The sequence below is a fragment of the Salmo salar genome, chromosome ssa22 (genome assembly GCF_905237065.1).
Source record: "Salmo salar chromosome ssa22, Ssal_v3.1, whole genome shotgun sequence".
NCBI classification, from domain to species: Eukaryota; Metazoa; Chordata; class Actinopteri; order Salmoniformes; family Salmonidae; genus Salmo; species Salmo salar.
In genome coordinates, this window is record NC_059463.1 from 38,188,270 (window position 1) to 38,210,839 (window position 22,570).

The window sequence follows — 22,570 nt, forward strand, 5'->3', positions numbered from 1 at the left end:
TTGAGGATCCGCGGGGTGGAGATGTTGTCTCCTACCTTCACCACCTGGGGGCGGCCTGTCAGGAAGTCCAGGACCCAGTTGCACAGGGCGGGGTTGAGATCCAGGGTCTCGAGCATAATGATGAGTTTGGAGGGTACTATGGTGTTAAATGCTGATCTGTAGTCAACGAACAGCATTCTTACATAGATATTACTCTTGTCCAGATGGGATAGGGCAGTGTGATGGCGATTGCATTGTCAGTGGACCTATTGGGGCGGTAAGCAAATTGGTGTGGGTCTAGGGTATCAGGTAGGGTGGAGGTGATATGATCCTTGACTAGTCTCTCAAAGCACTTCATGATGACAGAAGTGAGTGCAATGGGGCGATAGTCATTTAGTTCAGTTACCTTAGCTTTCTTGGGAACAGGAACAACGGTGGCCATCTTGAAGCAAGAAAGGACAACAGACTGGGATAGGGATTGGCTGAATATGTCAGCCAGCTGGTCTGCACATGCTCTGAGGACACAACTAGGGATGCTGTCTGGGCTGGCAGCCTTGCGAGGGTAAACACGTTTAACCTCTTATGGCTAGGGGGCAGTATTTTCACGGCTGGATAAAAAACGTACCCGATTTAATCTGGTTACTAATCCTACCCAGTAACTAGAATATGCATATACTTATTATATATGGATAGAAAATACCCTAAAGTTTCTAAAACTGTTTGAATGGTGTCTGTGTATAACAGAACTCAAATGGCAGGTCAAAACCTGAGAGATTCCTTTACAGGAAGTGGCCTGTCTGACCATTTCTGGAACTTCTTTGCCATCTCTATCTTTTACTAAGGATCTCTGCTCTAACGTGACACTTCCTACGTCGTCCATAGGCGCTCAGAGCCCGGGAAAAACCTGAATGTCGTCATCCCTGCCCCAGGCTGAAACACATTATCGCCTTTCTCAAGTGGCCGATCAAGGGACTGTGGGCTTAGGCGCGTGACCTGGCCGCCCCCGTCTTTGTGATTTTTTTCCTCTGTTTGCCGAAAAGGAGATTCCCGGTCGGAATATTATCGCTTTTCTACGAGAAAAATGGCGTAAAAATTGATTTTAAACAGCGGTTGACATGCTTCGAAGTACGGTAATGGAATATTTAGAATTTTTTGGTCACGAATTGCACCATGCGCGCGACCCTTCTTTACCATTTCGGATAGTGTCTGGAACGCACGAACAAAACGGCGCTATTCGGATATAACGATGGATTATTTTGGACCAAACCAACATTTGTTATTGAAGTAGCAGTCCTGGGAGTGCATTCTGACGAAGACAATAAAGGTAATGAAACTTTTGTAATAGTAAATCGGAGTTTGATCAGGGCTAAACTTTGTCGGTGTCTAAATGGCTAGCCGTGATGGCTGGGCTATCTACTGAGAATATTGCAAAATGTGCTTTCACCAAAAAGCTATTTTAAAATCGGACATATCGAGTGCATAGAGGAGTTCTGTATCTATAATTCTTAAAATAATTGTTATGTTTTTTGTGAACGTTTATCGTGAGTAATTTAGTAAATTCACCGGATGTTTGCGGGGGGTATGCTAGTTCTGAACATCACATGCTAATGTAAAAAGCTGGTTTTTGATATAAATATGAACTTGATTGAACAAAACATGCATGCATTGTATAACATAATGTCCTAGGGTTGTCATCTGATGAAGATCATCAAAGGTTAGTGCTGCATTTAGCTGTGGTTTTGTTTTTTGTGACATTATATGCTAGCTTGAAAAATGGGTGTCTGATTATTTCTGGCTTGGTACTCTGCTGACATAATGTAATGTTTTGCTTTCGCTGTAAAGCCTTTTTGAAATCGGACAGTGTGGTTAGATAAAGGAGAGTCTTGTCTTTAAAATGCTGTGAAATAGTCATATGTTTGAAAAATTGAAGTTTTTGTATTTTTGAGGAATTTGTAATTCGCGCCACGCCTATCATTGGATATTGGAGCAGGTGTTCCGCTAGCGGAGCGTCTAGATGTAAGAGTTTAAAGACAAGACTCTCCTTTATCTAACCACACTGTCCGATTTCAAAAAGGCTTTACAGCGAAAGCAAAACATTAGATTATGTCAGCAGAGTACCAAGCCAGAAATAATCAGACACCCATTTTTCAAGCTAGCATATAATGTCACAAAAACCCAGAAGACAGCTAAATGCAGCACTAACCTTTGATGATCTTCATCAGATGACACACCTAGGACATTATGTTATACAATACATGCATGTTTTGTTCAATCAAGTTCATATTTATATCAAAAAACAGCTTTTTACAAACTTCCGGGGAATTTGCTAACAATTTACTAAATTACTCACGATAAACATTCACAAAAAGCATAACAATTATTTTAAGAATTATAGATAGAGAACTCCTCTATGCACTCGATATGTCCGATTTTAAAATAGCTTTTTGGTGAATACACATTTTGCAATATTCTAAGTACATAGCCCAGCCATCACGGGCTAGCTATTTAGACACCCGGCAAGTTTAGCACTCACCAATATCAGATTTACTATTATAAAAGTTTGATTACCTTTTGTTGTCTTCGTCAGAATGCACTCCCAGGACTGCTACTTCAATAACAAATGTTGGTTTGGTCCAAAATAATCCATCGTTATATCCGAATAGCGGCGTTTTGTTCGTGCGTCCCAGACACTATCCGAAATGGTAAATCAGGGTCGCGCGCATGGCGCAATTCGTGACAAAAAAAATCTAAGTATTCCATTACCGTACTTCGAAGCATGTCAACCGCTGTTTAAAATCAATTTTTATGCCATTTTTCTCGTAAAAAAGCGATAATATTCCGACCGGGAATGTCCATTTAGCTAAACAGAGGAAAGAAAACAAAGCTTTCGATCGACGCGGGCACGAGCCTGAGTCTCACAGTACTGTAACCAGCCACTACCCAAACGCGCTACTTTGTTTCAGCCAGAGCCTGCAAAGCCACGATTCAGCTTTTTGCCGCCTTCTGAGAGCCTATGGCAGCCGTAGGAAGTGTCACGGGACAGCTAAGATCCTCACTCTTCAATGAACAGAGACAAGAAGAACGACACCTTGTCAGACAGGCCACTTCCTGCATGAAATCTTCTCAGGTTTTTGCCTGCCATATGAGTTCTGTTATACTCACAGACACCATTCAAACAGTTTTAGAAACTTTAGGGTGTTTTCTATCCAAAGCCAATAATTATATGCATATTCTAGTTACTGGGCAGGAGTAGTAACCAGATTAAATCGGGTACGTTTTTTATCCAGCCGTGAAAATACTGCCCCCTAGCCATAACAGGTTAATCATAAGGCATACATCCCTGCCCTTCTTCTTACCAGAGAGATGTTTGTTTCTGTCGGAGCAATGCGTGAAGAAACCGGGTGGCTGTACCGACTCTGACAACATATCCCGAGTGAGCCATGTTTCCGTGAAACAGAGAATATTACAATCTCTGATGTCTCTCTGGAAGGCAACTCGTGCCCAAATTTCGTCCGCCTTGTTATCTAGAGATTGGACATTTGCGAGTAATATGCTCGAAAGCGGTGGATGGTGTGCTCGCCTTCTGAGTCTGACCAGTAGCCCGCTCCGTCTGCCTCCCCCACGGCGACCCCGTTGTTTTGGGTCGGCCTCTGGGATAAGATTACATGTCCAGGGTGGAGGCTAATAATGTAAGAAGTAATACATAAAAAAACAAATAACTGCATAGTTTTCTGTCGGTGCCATCTGGGGTATTGTGTGTAGACTGATGAGGGCAAAAAACTATTCAATCAATTACAGAATAAAGCTGTAAAGTTAAAAAAATTGGAAAAAGTCCAAGGGTCTGAATACTTTCCGAATGCACTATGTTGGTTAAGCAACGGTCTTGACTCATGTCCCACCATGATTACAATACGACAAGCAATTTCTGACCAAAGTCTTTCTCTCTTCCCTGTTCTTTCCAAGTACTGTATGCCTAATAATGAATATGCTATTGAATATGAGGAGAGTTCTATTCTAATCAGAAAAAGGTATGGAATGCTTTTTATTGGATGTGAATATATTCATAATTCATTTTTCAAGGTCTACAAGACCTTTCTTGTGGATACAACTTTGTCCATCTATCCACCTGAAATAGTAAAAAAAAAACATAAGGATAACAAATAGTCAATTCAATGTCACAACATAAAGTTTGAGTCTCAGCAAAGGGGCAGCTGGAATAATGCAACCAATCTTAAAGTCAAAGCTACGGATGTAAAGATTGACTGTTCATGAGTTTGACATGATTTAAAGCTTTTGAAAGTTTTAAAGCCACAATCCTAAACTTGTTTAATTCGTTTTCAGCCAAAAATCTGTCCTGTCACTGATTTGCTATAAAGCTGAGGGATGGGGCTGGAGAAACATAACCACCCTCAAATTCATACAGTGCCTTCAGAAAGTATTCACACCCCTTTTACTCACTGATCTACACACAATAACCAATAATGTCAAAGTGGAATTTTGTTTGTAGAACAGCTTCAGAATTAATAAACAATTCTAAGCTGAATGTGTTGAGTCAATAAATATTCAACCGCCTTCTTACGGCAAGCCTAAATAAGTTCAGGAGTAAAACTGTGCTTAATAACAAATCACATAAGAAGTGGACTCATTCTGTTCGATAATAGTAGTTATCATGATTTTTGAATCTCTCTACCCCACACATACAATTATCCGTAGTCCCTCAATCGAGTAGTGAATTTCAACCATAGATTCAATCACAAAGACCAGGGAAGTTTTTCAATGCCTCGCAAAGAAGGGCATCGATTGGTAGGTGTAAAAATATATATATATATTTTTTAAAGGCAGACGCTGAATATTCTTTTGAGCATGGTGAAGTTATTCATTTGGCTTTGGATGGTGTATCAATACATCCAGTCACTACAAAGATACAGGTGTCCTTCCTAACTCAGTTACCGGAGAGGAAGGAAACTGCTCAGGGATTTCACTATGAGGCCAAAGGTGATTTTAAAACAGTTATGGAGTTTAATGGTTTTGATATGAGAAAACTAAGGATGAATCAACAACATTGTACTTACTCCACAATATGACAGAGTGAAAAGAAGGAAGCCTGTACAGAATAAAAACATTCCAAAACATGTATCCTGTTTGCAATAAGGCACAAAACTAAAACTGATCCAAATCCAACACAGCACATCACTGAGTACCACTCGTCATATTTTCAAGCATGGTGGTGGCTGCATCAGCAAGGACTAGGGAGTTTTTTTTAGGATAAAAAGAAACGGAACAGAGCTAGGCACAGGCAAAATCTTACAGGAAAACCTAGTTCAGTCTGCTTTCCAACAGACACTGGGAGACAAATTCAACTTTCAGCAGGACAATACCCTCCAACAAAAGGCCAAATATACACTGGAGTTGCTTACCAAGATGACATTGAATGTTCCCGAGTGGCCTAGTTACAGTTTTGACTTCAATCGGCTTGAAAATCTATGGCTTCTCCAATTCTGTTAAGATGCAGTATTTGGAGAGATACGCTTCTCCACCTCCACAAAGTGTGCGTAAAAGCGCAGGTACTCGGGATGATATTCTGACACTGTTGATAGTTCACTGCCTGTAAATACACTGTATCAGCCAGAACAACTTTAAAGTCTTCACTCAGCTTTCCTACAAAATATGAGGACCATAATTGGTCTGGTGTGTCAGTGGATTCGCCTGTTATTATGGAGATGGTTTCCTTTTTTTGTGTGAATTTTGGGATTGTCAACTTTTTCACGAGGGATGTTGGTGCTTGCAAAATACATATATCCTCAACATCTACATTTTTACATGTTTTTTTATAGTGAATGAAAATGGCTACTTTGTTCAGAAATAACTCATACTTAAATATACCTTCATAGAAATTGACTCAAGTAAAAGTAAAAGTCACCCAGTAGCCTAAAATCTTACTTGAGTAAAATTAGATGATTTAAAATTTACTCAAGTATTGTGGTGGAAAAAGTACTTAATTGTCATACTTGAGTAAAGGTGAAAAGTAAAAAACAATACTATACATCAAATTCCGTATATTAAGCAAACTAGATGGCACAATATTTTTATGGACAAATGGGCACACTCCAACACTCCAACACTCAGACATCATTCACAAACACAGTATTAGGATTAGTATTTTGATTGACCTACAGTACCAGTCAAAGATTTGGACACACCTACTCACTCAAGGGTTTTTCTTTACTTTACTGTTTTCTACATTGTACAATAATAGTGAAGACATCAACACTATGAAATAACACATATGGAAACATGTAGTAACCAAAAAAGTGTTAAACAAATCAAAATATATTTTATATTGAGATTCTTCAAAGTAGCCACAATTTCCCTTTATGACAGGTTTGTAAAATTCCTGAAAACAAAAATGTGCTTTTTGGTTTACATTTAAGGTTAGGGTTCGCCACAAGGTTAGCAGTGTGGTTGAGGTTTAAAATACAATTTTAAGAAGATAAATTGTAAAAAATATGTGGGCTTTATGACTTTGTGGCTGTGGTAGTAAAGTGTTTTTTCTCAAAGTTGGTGGGATGTCACATGTCCTATCTACATCAGTACACTGGTAACAACCTAATCACTACGAAACTTCTATTCTATCAAAAAAGCTACTCCTTGAAAATAAGCCATAACATTTTTTGTTAACCAATTTCGACACTCTCTCACTGACCTCCATAGAAAATATCCTTGCTTGATGAGCGAAAAAAAAATCTAAATGCCACCTGATGAGGAAAACAGATTGTGTGCCTGGTTATCCCTCTCACTTCACCTCTTCCTCTCTGGATACGTTTTATAGCCTACCTTTTAAGAGTGGGATGGTTTTCAGACAGACAAATAAGGGCAATCAATATTTATTTGTAGGCAATGAGGTAAACTATAGCCTAATCCTATTTAGGAAGTACATTTTCTTGGAAAGATAACTGCCCCATGGTTCTCTGCCCATGCATACATAGGCTTTATTTAACCTACTCTATTTAATTGAGACCACACTCAAACCTGATCTCGCAAGTATGGCTACTGAACTTGAATTTCCATTTCCTGACTAAATAGATTGGATGCATTCTGTAGCCTCAGCCTGGTCTCATAGTCTAGACTTAACAAAGTAAATGTAAATCTGGGACACTCACATTAGTATGACACTGTGGTGTGGTTACATAAGACAGATGGTTATTTAAGGAAAAAATTAGGGTAGGGTGGTTGGTCCTGGTAGATGGGTGACACAAATGTCTAGCAAACCAAAGGTTTGCGAGTTTGAATCGCTTCACGGACAACTTTAGCATTTAAGCTAATTAGCAACTTTTCAACTACTTACAACTATTGAGTTACTTTGCAACTAGTTTGCATGTTAGCTAACCCTTCCCCTGACCCTAACCTTAACCCCTTTAGCTATCCCTTCCATTAACCGTAACCTTAACCTTAACCCGTAACATAGCATATGTTACGAATTTGTAACAGCATATGTTTAAAAAATGTGTAACATATTGTATGTTTTGCAAATGTGTTACTTACTGTGCGTTCTGCAAATTCACAACATATAATACGAATTGTAATTTCTAACATATTATAAGAAATGGGTGATGGACATCCACAAATTAATGCATACCATACAAAACATAACATTTCATACTATACTGAACAAAAATATAAACGCAACATGTACATTTTTGGTCCCATGTTTCATGAGCTGAAATAACAGATCTCAGAAATGTTCCATATGCACAAAAATCTTATTTATCTCAAATGTTGTGCTCAAATGTGTTTACATCACTGTTAGTGAGCATTTTTCCTTTGCCAAGATAATCTATCCACCTGACAGGGGTGTCATATCAAGAAGTTGATTTAAAAGCATGATCAAATCCAAAGGTGCACCTTGTGCTGGGGACAATAAAAGGCCACTCTAAAATGTGCAGTTTTGTCACACAACACAATGCCACAGGTGTCTCAAGGTTTGAGGGAGCGTGCAACTGGCATCCTGACTGCAGTAATGTACAACAGAGCTGTTGGCAGACCGTTCCATTGTTTTAACGTCGTCTTAGAGAATTTGGCAGTACGTCCAACTGACCTCACAACTGCAGACCACAGGCATGGCGTTGTGGGTGGGATCGAATAGCTGATGTCAATGTTGTGAACAGTATGCCCAATGGTGGCTGTAGTGTTATGGGATGGGCAGGGATAAGCAGTGGACAAAGAACCCGATTACATTTTATCGATAGCAATTTGAATGCACAGAGATACCGTGACGAGATCCTGAGGCCCATTAACATGCCATTCATCCGCCACCATCACCTGCACAATGCACGGCCCCATGTCGCAAGGATCTGTACACAGTTCCTGGAAGCTGAAAATGTCCCAGTTCTTCCATGGCCTCACCAGACATGTCCTTCATTGAGCATGTTTGGGATGATCTGGACTGACGTGTATGATGTTCCAGTTCCCGCCAATATCCAGAAACTTCGCACAACAATTGAAGAGCAGTGGGACAACATTTTACAGGCCACAATCAACAGCCTGATCAACTCTATGCGAAAGAACTGTGTCGCACTGCATGAGGCAAATGGTGGTCACACCAGATACTGGCTGCACTCCAAACACTTAACAGACAGCCTCTTCCCTCAGCCCTCAAATTAAGTGGACACTTCTGATGGCGTATCATGAAGTCTGATGAGTTTACACAAGCAGGGCAAGGGGCAAGGGAGGAAGGAATGATTTTTAAGTGGACGGCCCTTGCCCGGAAATTCGTCACTCGTTCGTCCCGCGACGATTGTCTTTTCAGCCACAGGTAGCTTGTGGGTGCTTTTATTTCTACATTTTCCAAAAGCTAACCAAACAAAAACATAATTACTTTTACGAGATGTGTTTGTGCATTAGTAGCACAATTTCAAACGTATTTATTTTCGTTTTTACTTATACTTGTATATTGACTTCTCCATATTGATGTTGAGGTTTTAAGTTTTGGCGGACCTTTCTTAGCGGATGTACAATTATCGCAAATTGAATTATGGGGCATTTCAGGCCACGAAGTGAACATAATTGTACACTCGCAAACTCCATTAAAAACGAGGGCTGAGGGGCTTACGTTGCAAACTTCCCTTGCTTGGCTAATCATTTGGACCAATGACAAATATGGCCGCGGGGATACCCCCAAAGGCATAGGGTGAGGGTAAGTGGATGAGGGTGTGTCTTTTATGAGTTTGAAATGCAACCAACGACTGGTTTTCTGATCCACGCCCCTACCTTTTTCTTTAAGGTATCTGTGACCAACAGATGCATATCTGTATTCCCAGTAATGTGAAATCCATAGATTAGGTCATAAAGACAGATTTCCTTATATGAACCGTAACTCAGTAAAATCTTTGAAATAGTTGTATCTTGTGTTTATATTTTTGTTCAGTATAAATATCTTAAAGCAAAAATATACGCAAACAGTACACGATCTGATGAAATTGCTTCAGAAAGGGGAAGAAGAGAGTCCAGGCTCTGTCACAGCCAGCCGCGACCGGGATACCCATGCGGCGGGAGACCCACAATTGGCCCAGCGTCGTCCGGGTTAGGGGAGGTTTTGGCCGGCAGGGATGTCCATGTCCCATCGCGCACTAGCAACTCCTGTGCAGTGCACGCTAACATGGTCGCCAGGTGCACGGTGTTTCCTCCGACACATTGGTGCAGCTGGCTTCCGGGTTAAGTGGGCATTGTGTCAAGAAGCAGTGCGATTTGGTAAGGTTGTGTTTCGGAGGACACATGGCTCTCAACCTTTGCCTCTGCCGAGTCCGAACGGGAGTTGCAGCGATGAGACAAGACTGTAACTACCAATTGGATACCACAAAATTGGGAAGAAAAAGGGGTAAAAGTAACAACAACAAAAAAAAGAAAAAGAAAAAAGGAAAAAGAAAGGGGAAGAAGACAGGGATGTCTTCTCTCCCCCCACCTGTTTGCTCTGGCAATTGAACCACTTGCAGAAATAATTATACTGGACCCAAACATAACAAGTGTCTGTATTGTAAACATGAATATTAACTACATTTCTTAGCAGATGACCCCCTGATATACCTGACCAACAGTGGAAGCTGCATAATAATGGCTAGATTGGAGTCAATAGAATGGAATCAACCACATGGTTTCCATGTGTTTTATACCATTCTGTTCCAGCCATTATTATGAGCCGTCCTCCGCTCAGCAGCCTCCACTGCTGACCAATATTGAATACTCAATGCCCCACTTGTTAACAATATTTTCAGAATCTCAGGATTTAAAATGAACATGGAAAAAAAACACAAAATGGCTCCCTAGTGGCGCAGCAGTCTAAGGCACTGCATCTCAGTGCAAGAGGTGTCACTACAGGTACCCTGGTTCGAATCCAGGTTGTATCACAACCGGCTGTGATTGGGAGTGCCATAGGGCGGTGCACAATTGGCCCAGCGTTGCCTGGGTTTGGCTGGTGAAGGCTGTCATTGTAAATAAGAATTTGTTCTTAACTTACTTATCTAGTTAAATAAAGGTTAAATACAAATTCATAAAAATAGGAAAAATAAAATGCATAACTCATGATCTATAGCAATCCTTTTAAGTGGACCACAAAAAATATCAAATACTTAGGATGCTTAATAATTGACAACAAAATACAAATATTTCAAGATAAAGTTATCCCATTACTCAACAATATGAAAGCAGATCTAATTAAATGGAACAATCTTCCAATGAATCTAAGTTTACTATAACAAATAACATGAACGATACAACGTAGGAGAAGCGTCTAGACATGAAAAACAGAAACAATACCCCCTGGGAGTGCCAGATAAAGGGGAGGTAATGGAGTCCAGGTGTGCTAAATGATGAAGCGCAGGTGTGCGTAATGATGAAAGCCAGGTGCTTGTAATGATGGTTCCCAGGACCGGTGGTTAGTAAACCGGCGACGTTGAACGCCGGAGTGGAGGAGCGGGAGTAGACGTGACAATTAAAAACTGGAAATCAACCAATCCTCCATCGTTAAAACAATGGAACGGTCCATTGATTTATTGTCTAAATATTGAAAGTGTGTGGATGATTGAGAGAAACAAAATGGTGCAGTTTGAGGCCATGTGTCTGAGAGTGATACAGGCGCTAGAGATGGGGGTGTGAGCAGGTGGGTCTTGGCAGGGATGTATGTGGATGTTTTGTATTGTTAAAAAAATCATAAATAAAATGGATTTAATCCAATTTGATTTCAGGCTGTAACAACATTTGGAATAACAATTACTTCACCACGCTCAAAGGGATATTCAATGTCGGCTTTTTTTTACCCATATACCAATAGGTGCCCTTCTTTGCAAGGCATTGGAAAATCTCTCTGGTCTTTGTGGTTGAATCTGTGTTTGAAATTCACTGCTCGACTTAGGGATCAGAGATGAGGTAGTCATTTAACATTATTATTGCACACAGAGTGAGTCCATGCAACTTATTATGTAACATGTTAAGCAAATTATTATTACTGAACTTATTTAGCATTGCTATAAATGGATTTGAATATACGTATTGACTTGATACATTTTCAGCTTTTCATTTTTTATTAATAAAAAAAATGTGTAAACACATAATTCCAGTTTGACATTATGGAGTATTGTGTGTAGGCCAGTAACACATCTACATTTAATCCATTTTAAATTCAAGCTGTAACACAACAAAATGTGGAAAAAGTCAAGGGGTGTGAATACTTTCTGAAGGCACTGTAAACTGCCTCTACCCTCTGTTCTATTGGCGAATTTGCAATCACTGTAAAACAAACTAGACAAGCTCCATTCAATGGGACCTGAAGAACTGTAATATCCTATGATTCACAGAGTCGTGGCTAAACGAGGACATAGTTAATATAAATCTATCTGTTTTTCGATACATCGGCAGGACAGAACAGCAGTGTTTCGTAAATGCAAGGGCGGGGCTGTGTCTCTTTGTTAACAACAGCTAATTGCATGGTTTGTCTACATAAGCTGGTTCAAGCATTCATGACATTACCCTGAAGAAGGCGCAGTGATGCCGAAACATTGGCGTTTTACCCAATAAATTACTGGGGGTTTATTATAGTGTGCGACTCTATTTTATAGCTAACAGCTGGTGCGCCATCTCTAATATTAAGGAAGTCTTGAGGTTCTGCTCACCTGAGTTAGAATACCTCATGATAAGCTGTAGACCATACCATTTACCAAGAGAGTTTTCATCTATATTTTTTGAAGCTGTCTATTTACCATCACAAACTGATGCTGACACTAAGACACTCTCAACAAGCTACATAGGGTCATAAGCCAACAAGAAAATGCTCATCCAGAGCCAGCGCTCCTAGTGATTTTAATGCAGGAAAACTGAAATCCTTCTGACAAATTTCTACCAGCATTTCACCTGTGCAACTAGAAGGGGAAAAAACCTTTAGATCACCTTTGCTCCACACACAGATGATGAACAAAGCTCTCCCTAGTCCTCCATTTTGTAAATCTTACCAAAACTCTAGTCTCCTGATTGTTATTTACAAGCAAACACTCAAAACAGGAAGTACCAGTGACACACTCAATTCGGAAGTGGTCAGATGTTGTGGATGCTAAACTACAGGACTGTTTTGCAAGCACAGACTGGAATATGTTCCGGGATTCATCCGATGGCATTGAGGAGTTTACCACATCAGTCACGGCTTCATTATTAATAAGTGCATCTACGACGTCATCCCCACAGTGACCGTATGTACATATTCCAAACTGAAGCCATGGATTACAGGAAACATCCATACTGAGCTAAAGGCTAGAGCTGCCACTTTGAAGGAGTGGGACACTAACCCTTACGCTTATAAGAAATCCCACTTCACCCTCCGACAACCATCAAACAGGCAAAGCATCAAAACAGGATGAAAATCGAATCCTACTAAAGCGTATCTGACACTCATTATTGAATATGGCAGGGCATGCGAACTATCATGGATTACAAATGGAAACCCAGCCATGAGCTGCCCAGTGACACGAGCCTACCAGACAAGCTTAATGCCTTCTATGCTCGATTTGAGGCAAGCAACACTGAACCATGGGTGAGACCACCAGCTGTTCCGGGACGACTGTTTGATCACGCTCCCTGTAGCCGATGTGAGTAAGACTTTTAAACAGGTTAACATTCACAAGGCCGCAGGGCCAGACAAATTATAAGAACACTTAATCAGAGTATGCACTGACCAGCTGGCAAGTGTCTTAGATTACATTTTCAACCTCTCCCTGACACAGTCTGTAATACCTACATGTTTCAAACATAATTCTTGTGCCCAACAATGCCAAGGTAACCTGTCTAAATGATTATCACCCTGTAGTACTCACATTTGTAGCCATGAAATACACCCTGGACACCCAGTGAAGAGGCGACTCCGGGATGCTGGCCTTGTAGGCAGAGTTGCAAAGAAAAAGCCATATCTAAGACTTGCCAATAAAAATAAAATATTAAGATGGGCAAAATAACACAGACACTGGACAGAGGAACTCTGCCTAGGCCAGCATCCCGGAGTTGCATCTTCACTGTTGACGTTGAGACTGGTGTTTTGCGGGTACTATTTAATGAAGCTGACAGTTGAGGACTTGTGAGGCATCTGTTTCTCAAACTAGACACTCTAATGTACTAGCCCTCCTGCTCAGTTGTGCACCAGGGCCTCCCACTCCTCTTTCTATTCTGGTTAGAGCCAGTTTGCGCTGTTCTGTGAAGGGAGTAGTACACAGCGCTGTACGAGATCTTTAGTTTCTTGGCAATTTCTCACATGGAATAGCTTTCATTTCTCAGCCATTTTGAGCCTGCAGTTCAAACCCACATATGCTAATGCTCCAGATACTCAACTAGTCTAAAGAAGGCCAGTTTTATTGCTTCTTTAATCAGGACAACACTTTTCAGCTGTGCTAACATAATTCCAAAAGGGTTTTCTAATGATCAATTAGCCTTTTAAAATGATAAACTTGGATTAGCTAACACAACGTGCCATTGGAACACAGGAGTGATGGTTGCTAGTGATGGGCCTCTGTATGCCTATGTTGATATTCCATAACAAATCTGGCGTTTCCAGCTACAATAGTCATTCACAACGTTAACAATGTCTACACAATATTTCTGATCAATTTGATGCTATTTTAATGGACAAAATGTGATTTTCTTTCAAAAACAAGGACATTTCTAAGTGACCCCAAAACTTTGAACGGTAATGTATGTAAATTCCATATTTCTGTATTTTATTTTCAATAAATTAGCAGACATTTTTTTTAAACTTGTTTTCTCTTTGTCATTATGGGTGATAAAATCATCTATGTAATCTATTTAGAATTCAGTCTGTTGTACAATATAATGTGGAATAAGTTATTGTGTATGGATGCTTTCTGAAGGCACTGTAGTTGCTAGCAGGTGTCAATAAAACTAGGTCAGTGTGATAATCTTTATTCTTTAATTAGTTTAATTAGATGATTTAGTCACAATAAGCCCTTTCCCTTATCTGAGGTTAAGATCAATTAACTAATTAGTTCCTAAGCCAATTTAGCCAATTTTAGACCCAATGACATAGGGACCCAAAATGGTATAAACCCCCCTACCTGGACAACCTAGCATAGGCAAAGGTTGACAGCCAGATCAGATCTCAGCTTGTCTTTCTCTTGCATTCGTTGGATATCCACTGAGCGAAGATGCAGAACGGCACGGAAGGAAGCAACTTCTACATCCCCATGTCCAACAGGACTGGGCTTGTAAGGAGTCCTTTTCTATACCAACAGTACTACTTGGCGCCTCCATGGCAATACTATTGTCTTGCCTTCTATATGTTCTTCCTGATCTGCTTTGGATTCCCCATCAACGGTCTGACCCTGTATGTCACAGCCACAAACAAGAAGCTCCGGCAACCCCTTAACTTCATCCTGGTCAACTTGGCTGCAGCTGGAATGATCATGGTCCTCTTTGGATTCACCATCACCATCACATCTGCTCTTAACGGCTATTTCGTCTTTGGGCCAATGGGCTGTGCTATTGAGGGCTTCATGGCTACACTTGGAGGTAAGAAATCTTAAAAAATACTATGGAATCTACTTCAGTTTAAACTCATTTAAAATAATGATACGCTGTACCCAAAGTAATTGAAAATCAATTTGGAATTGAAAGTACTGTACTCAAAGTTTAGAACATTTAGAACAGAAATAAATGACTTCAGATTGTGGTTTCATTCTCCAGGTGAGGTTGCCCTGTGGTCTCTGGTAGTGCTGGCTGTCGAGAGATACATTGTGGTCTGCAAGCCAATGGGAAGCTTCACGTTCACTTCCACCCATGCTGGTGCTGGTGTTGCATTCACCTGGATAGCTGCTATGGCTTGTGCTGCTCCCCCACTGGTTGGATGGTCCAGGTAAGCTGTAACCAGTGTAGAAAATTTGAAGTAACATCAAATGTTATTCACATGCTATTCAAGTCATGCTCCATCCACCACCAATCCTACTCACTCACACACAATGTAAATATTGTGCATTTCTATTCCTCTTAGGTACATCCCAGAGGGCATGCAGTGCTCATGTGGACCTGACTACTACACCTTGGCCGAAGGCTTCAACAATGAATCATATGTGATCTACATGTTTACCTGCCACTTCATATTACCAGTCTGTTTGATCGCCTTCACTTATGGAAGCCTGGTCCTCACAGTCAAAGCGGTAAGTGACTTATTACAAAAACAACATTTATCTAGCAGTTCCACATAGTGTGCAAAATGATAGTTCTCCGCTCTGATGTCTTGATTATCTTCATTTTCAGGCTGCAGCTTCCCAGCAGGACTCAGCATCTACCCAGAAAGCTGAGAAGGAAGTCACACGTATGTGCGTCCTGATGGTTTGTGGTTTCATGATCGCCTGGACCCCCTATGCCAGCCTTGCTGCCTGGATCTTCTTCAACAAAGGAATTGCTTTCACTGCCCAGTCCATGGCTATACCTGCCTTCTTCTCCAAGAGCTCAGCTTTGTTCAACCCCATTATCTATGTGCTGATGAACAAACAGGTTGGTAACAGCCATTTTTTTCTCTACTTGGAACACTGAGTATGACCTAGCAGCATTAGAATAGATTTTTTGTTAAATGTATTTTGACTTGTCATGCTCATTGCTTTTCATTCTTTATACATGTTTTACCTTTTCTACTTACTCTTTGAGTTTGACCGAGCAGCAACATATTATATTGTTTGTTTAATGTGTTATGCTCATTGCTTTTCATTATTTTCCCTTCCAGTTCCGTGGCTGCATGCTGGCCGCTGTAGGGATGAAAGCAGAAGAAGATGAGACGTCTGTATCAGCAAGCAAGACAGAAGTTTCTTCTGTGGGCCCTGCATAGAGACTTTCCCTCATCCTGCACTTCATGCCCTCTGATTTCTACCCTTGTCTAATGCTCTACAATTCATGGACTGTTTTTGAAGACTTCTACCAATTGGACATTATGTGCAGATTATTATATTTACTTGTAACAATTGGACTCCAAAACAAACTCAAGAACTGCATTTTGCTGCTTAGATTCCTAAAATGAACTGACGTAAACAGTTTTTGTAATAAGTTTACTGCAGGTTGTGACATCTAATAAAACACCTGTTTTTTGTTCTCTTTGCTCTCACCGCAGTCAAGAGACAACTCCCCAACTGGAGGGCTATAATTTACGATGGTAACATCTAAAGGCAAGCTCAACAATAAGACACAACCTAGTTTCTACAGTTCATAAGGAACACGAGATAATGACGCAAAACCTCTCTTCACTAACACTGCGTCATTCTGCACCGTGTCACTCAATGTAGTTGAGATTGGATCACGAGATTGTATTTTTATGTTATTGTGAGGCTAGCAATTATTTTGCTGGCATGTGTCATCATTTAATGTAAATATTTTATAAATAACAAAAAATTGTGGTACTAGATAAATAAATGCATGCATAACAAATACTTCTTTGTTGTTGTGATATTCATTTGACAACTGATTTCCAATCCTACCTACATTCATGTCCAGTGGGTAGTAGGGGAGAGTTGAGCCATTATTTTTACATTCAGCATCACTCCATTAAGAAAATCACAGTATTCTTTCTAACAAAGATATCTACATATATTTTCTAACGTTGTGTATCCCTGGAAATAATCAGGATTTATGTAAACATTTCTTAACTGACTTGCCTAGTAAAATAAAGGTTAAATAAAACATTTAAAACATCTGAGAGCAGCTCTCCCTTTCTTTCGATCCTATCAATATCAGGGGTGAAAATCTGATATCAACTTTGGAGGGGACAATTACATGAAATTTTCTCAAGAGCAATTCCTGAGGCGGACACCAAAAGTAGTGCTGTAACACATAGCCTACATTGTAATATGGTAAATGTAATATTGAGGAACCAAAGAAATAAGGTGTTTGCCGTACTCCTAACTACCGGTACCCAAAACTACACAACTAATCACAACCGCAATACCATTGCCTTTAACAAATCTTAGTTCAGTCACAAGTTTAAGTTGAGAGAGGGGGTATCCATGGCATTTTCCAATTATGTTCCTATTTTACAAGTAAAAAAAATTGAGAACCTTTCATAATGTTGCCAAACAAAGACTCAACAAACTTACCTGAGACTCCCTGTCTCTGCCAGTCTGTCCCTGCATATCTGTCCCCAACTCTGCTGTCTGTGTGCCATCTGTTGCCTGCTCTGCCTAATGACATCATTGTGAAACATTTCCATTAGAATTTCATTTCTTTCTTATGAACATTTTATCAACTAGTCTTTGAGATATTAGGCTACTAGGGTTCTTACTTTGCATTTTGGTGTACTGAAAAATACTCTGATGTCTGTCTTTTATTTTTCGACCTGGCTGGCTGGCTGGCTGGCTGGCTACACACACACACAGTGTGTAGGTTATTTACAGTAGGAGATGGGCTTCTATCATCTTATCTTTTATCATTCTATTTGGGCTTCGATCTAAAAGGTAGCTAGCAAATGTGAAACGGATTAAAATGACAAGAGTTGACAGCTGTATGAGTTCACCATTTACACAACATATGCTGCAACCTTTTGTAATTTTAATAGTTTGTTTCATATTGGCTGGCTTCCAACAATAGCTGAATTTACAAAGCTAGCGAGCACCAATTCCGTTTCAGTGGTGTTACCCGGGTTAAATAAAGGTGAAATAAAATAAATAAATAAAAGTTCCCTTGCGACAATTTAGCTTTTGCAACGAGACCATTAAATATATTTAAGACAATGGTAGAAGAGAGTGTAGTTCTGTTCAGTTTGGACTTCAGTTTATCGCTAACCTTATCACAGGGACTTTGAAGCACTAACTTACATCATTTGCATGCTGATCTTGGAATAAATTGACGATAGCAAAGATTCCATCTTTGACGAGGCCACATAAATGGAATAGGTACTAGCTAGCTTAATAGTTCATATTTGCGCGCTAGCTCTGCATATTCAGCTAGTGTGTGTGCGCGATTGACTGGATTAACCTCACGTCAGTTACATTCATTGAGTGCCTTTCAGACAGTGGATACAACCCCTCTGTTACCTTGCCAACTAAGGAACTGGCAGTGGATCAAACCATTGTGAGGCAAAGGGTGGGGGGGTCGCAATGTTTTGAAACTTAAAAACGCGCTATTAAGTGTCTATAATCAGCACAATTGCTTTCATTGCGTATTATTAATATTATTTAAATTACATAGTTATGTTTCAGTGATATATTGGGGGGGGACAAAATATCGATGCATGCCTCAATGACGCATTTAGCAAACGTTTTCTCTGCATGGTGTTTTGGGAAACACGTTACATCTTCGGCGTTGTAGAAAAGATGCATCGTTAAAACACTGGTAAACCTAAATTCCATCACCATCGGGAAACTGGGCCCAGGGTTGGCAGAAGGCATGATTGGTAAATATACCCCTATGAATTGTGACACCTTTTTTTTTTTTTTTTTTACCAAAGACTCAACAATTAGACATTAGTTAAATTTATTCCTGCTAATAAAAACGACCAAATAATCCATGCGCACCTCAGAATATTTTACTCCCGATAGCTTGAAGTATTTGAAATAGCCTAATCGGTTGCTGTCAGTTTGCAAAGAAAAGTAAGGTTAGTAATTATTTATTATTATTATGATATAACAAGTGAAACGTTTTAATTGAAGGTCTATCACAAACCTATTTTTGTAGCATTTCTGGCAGGCTAATAAAACCATGTTGTTTGCAGCAGAAACCAGCCTGATCGCTCAAATTCATTCATTTATTTGTGATGGATACGTCAACTGTACGTTTAGGCTACTGTTAAAGTGCTCATATAGGCTGCTTCTCTGCCAGAACATGTGAGATAATTAGTCCTACCGCTATGTGAGGTCTAATCAATTATCTTATGAGATCACTACTCCCTAGATTGATTCTATTCTCTGGAGAGACCTGAAAATTGACTGGCTTTCATCAAGCTGCCCACTCAAGAAAAAACTTCAAACTGTAAACAGTGCCTACAACCTGGTTCAGGTTGTCAGTCAACCTACCAGGGTAGTTACAAATATCACAGGAATTAAATAATCATGTATTGATCACATCTTTACTAATGCTGCAGAAATGTGCTTTAAAGAGGTATCCAAATTCATAGGATGTAGTGATCACAATTTAGTAGCCATATCTAGGAAAACCAAAGGCTAGGCCTAACATAGTCATACAATATGTTTTGTAGTGATTCTGATGTTATTTGTGGTGTGCAGTGATGAGCAACCAGACGCTGCACTTGACACATTTATGGAATTGCTTATTCCAGTTACTAATAAGCATGCACCCATTAAGATAATGACTGTAAAAACTGTTAAATTCCCTTGGATTGATGAGGAATTGAAAAATGGTATGGACCACCTTAAATGAAATTTTGGGATAAAAACAAAACTCGTCTTCCTCATTCATTGAATCAGATGGCTCATTCATTACAAAACCCACTGATATTGCAAACTATTTTAATTACTTTTTCATTGGCAAGATAATCAAACTTAGGCATGACATGCCAGCAACAAACACTGACACTACATATCCAAGTATATCTGACCAAATTATGAAAGACAAGCACTGGACTTTTAATTTCAGTAAAGTGAGCGTGGAAGAGGTAAACATTTTTTGGGGTCTATCAACAATGACAAGCCACTTCGGTCTGACAATCTGGATGGAAAATTACTGAGGATAATAGCAGACGATATTGCCACTCCTATTTGCCATATTTTCAATTTAAGCCTTACTAGAAAGTGTGTGCCCTCAGGCCTGGAGGGAAGCAAAAGTCATTCCGCTACCCAGGAATAGTAAAGCCCCCTTTACTGGCTCAAATAGCCAACCAATAAGCCTGTTGCCAACCCTTAAAAAACGTATTGAAAATATGATTTGACCAGATACAATGCTATTTTACAGTAAATAAATTGACAACACGCTTATAGGGAAAGACATTCAACAAGGACAACACTTGCACAAATGACTGATGATTGGCTGAGATAAATTGATGATAAAACGATTGTGGGGGCTGTTTTGTTAGACTTCAGTGCGGCTTTTGACATTATCGATCATAGTCTGCTGCTGGAAAAACATATGTGTTATGGCTTTACACCCACTGCTATATTGTGGATAAAGAGTTACTTGTCTAACAGAACACAGAGGGTGTTCTTTAATGTAACCCTCTCCAACATAATCCAGGTAAATATCAATTCTCCAGGGTAGCTGTTTAGAGCCCTTACTTTTGTCAATCTTTACTAATGACATGCAACTGGCTTTGAGTAAAGCCAGTTTGTCTATGTATGCGGATGACTCAACACTATACATGTCAGCAACCACAGCAACTGAAATTACTGCAACACTTAACAAAGAGCTGCCGTTACTTTTCGCACCAAAGTACGTTAATCTCTAGGAGACAGAACACATTTATGACGTCTTGGCTGATTTCTTTAGATTTTCCCATGATGTCAAGCAAAGAGGCACTGAGTTTGAAGGTATGCCTTGAAATACATCCACAGGTACACCTCCAATTGACTCAAATTATGTAAATTAGCCTATCAGAAGCTTCTAAAGCCATGACATAATTCTCTGGAATTTTCCAAGCTGTTTAAAGGCACAGTCAACTTAGTGTATGTAAACTTCTGACCCATTGGAATTGTGATACAGTAAATTACAAGTGAAATAATCTGTCTCTAAACAATTGTTGGAAAATGACTTGTGTCATGCACAAAGTAGATGTCTTAACCGACTTGCCAAAACTATAGTTTGTTAACAAGAAATTTGTGGAGTGGTTGAAAAACGAGTTTTAATGACTCCAACCTAAGTGTATGTAAACTTCCGACTTCAACTGTATATACAGGCGAGTGCCTTTCCAAATCATGTCCAATCAATAGAATTGACCACAGGTGAACTCCAATCAAGTTGTAGAAACATCTCTAGGGTGATCAATGGGAACAGGATGCACCTGAGGTTAATTTTGAGTCTCATAGCAAAGGGTCTGAATACTTATGTAAATAAGGTATGTTTTTTTATATTTAATAAATGTGCAAACATTTCTTTAAAAAACAGTTTTTGCTTTGTCATTATGGGGTATTGTGTGTAGATTGATGAGGATAATTTTTTATTTAATCCATTTTAGAATAAGGCTGTAATGTAACAATATGTGGAAAAAGTAAAGGGGTCTGAATACTTTCTGAATGCCTGTAACCTGTATAAAGTGACGCAGGTGTGCAGAAAAAGCATCTAATGACTCACTTACAGATGTAGGATCTTAATTTTAGCTAGTTTGCTACATCAGGAAAATATTCCTTCAGCAACAGGAAATTTGAATTATTTTGTGGATTATAATTAAAACCTCTTAGAGCGGAGATCTCGCTAGCGGGATCAAATTCGACAACATCTGGTGAAATCGGAGCGCGCTAAATTCAAAATACAAAATCGTAATATTAAACATTCATGAAAATACAAGTGTCATACATGATTTTTTAGCTTAGAATCTTGGTAATCGAACTGCATTGTCAGATTTCAAAAAGGCTTTACGTCGAAAGCATAGCATTCAAGTGTCTGAGGACTGCTCCTCACATTAGCATATTTTCCAAACCAGCACAGGCGTCATGAAATAACAAATAGCGATAAAATAAATCACTTACTTTTGAAGATCTTCCTCTGTTTGCAATCCCAAGGGTCCCAGCTACACAATGAATGGTCCTTTTGTTCGATAAAGTCCTTCTTTATATCCCAAAAACGCAGTTTAGTTGGCGCCATTGAATTCAATAATCCAGTCCTTCAACATGCATACAAAGGATTCCAAAAAGTTACCAGCAAAGTTGGTCCGAACGAGTCAAACGATGTTTTTTATTAATCCTCAGATTGTCTAATAGCTACATAAATGATAATATTTCAGATGGAGATTACTATGTTCAATAGCAAAGGAAAAGAACGAAGAGCGCGCACACATTCTGTAATGGTTTCTATTGAGAAGTAGAGGAGTCAAGCGCAGGACACAGGAATAAGTGTAAACAAAACGTGTTTACTCAAATTTATCAATAAACTTCTCACAGAAAATAACATGGTTTTAAAA

At 39.5% G+C, this 22,570-nt stretch overlaps 1 protein-coding gene across 1 annotated transcript; it reads left to right on the forward strand.

The window, feature by feature from the left end:
* Nucleotides 1-14,594: 14,594 nt before the first annotated feature.
* LOC106583538 (green-sensitive opsin-2-like) lies at nucleotides 14,595-16,940 on the forward strand. The gene is made up of 5 exons (XM_014167841.1): nucleotides 14,595-15,033; nucleotides 15,208-15,376; nucleotides 15,512-15,677; nucleotides 15,778-16,017; nucleotides 16,244-16,940. Exons 1-5 carry the CDS (start codon nucleotides 14,670-14,672, stop codon nucleotides 16,343-16,345), a joined length of 1,041 nt encoding a protein of 346 aa, XP_014023316.1. The 5' UTR covers nucleotides 14,595-14,669; the 3' UTR covers nucleotides 16,346-16,940.
* Nucleotides 16,941-22,570: the final 5,630 nt, after the last annotated feature.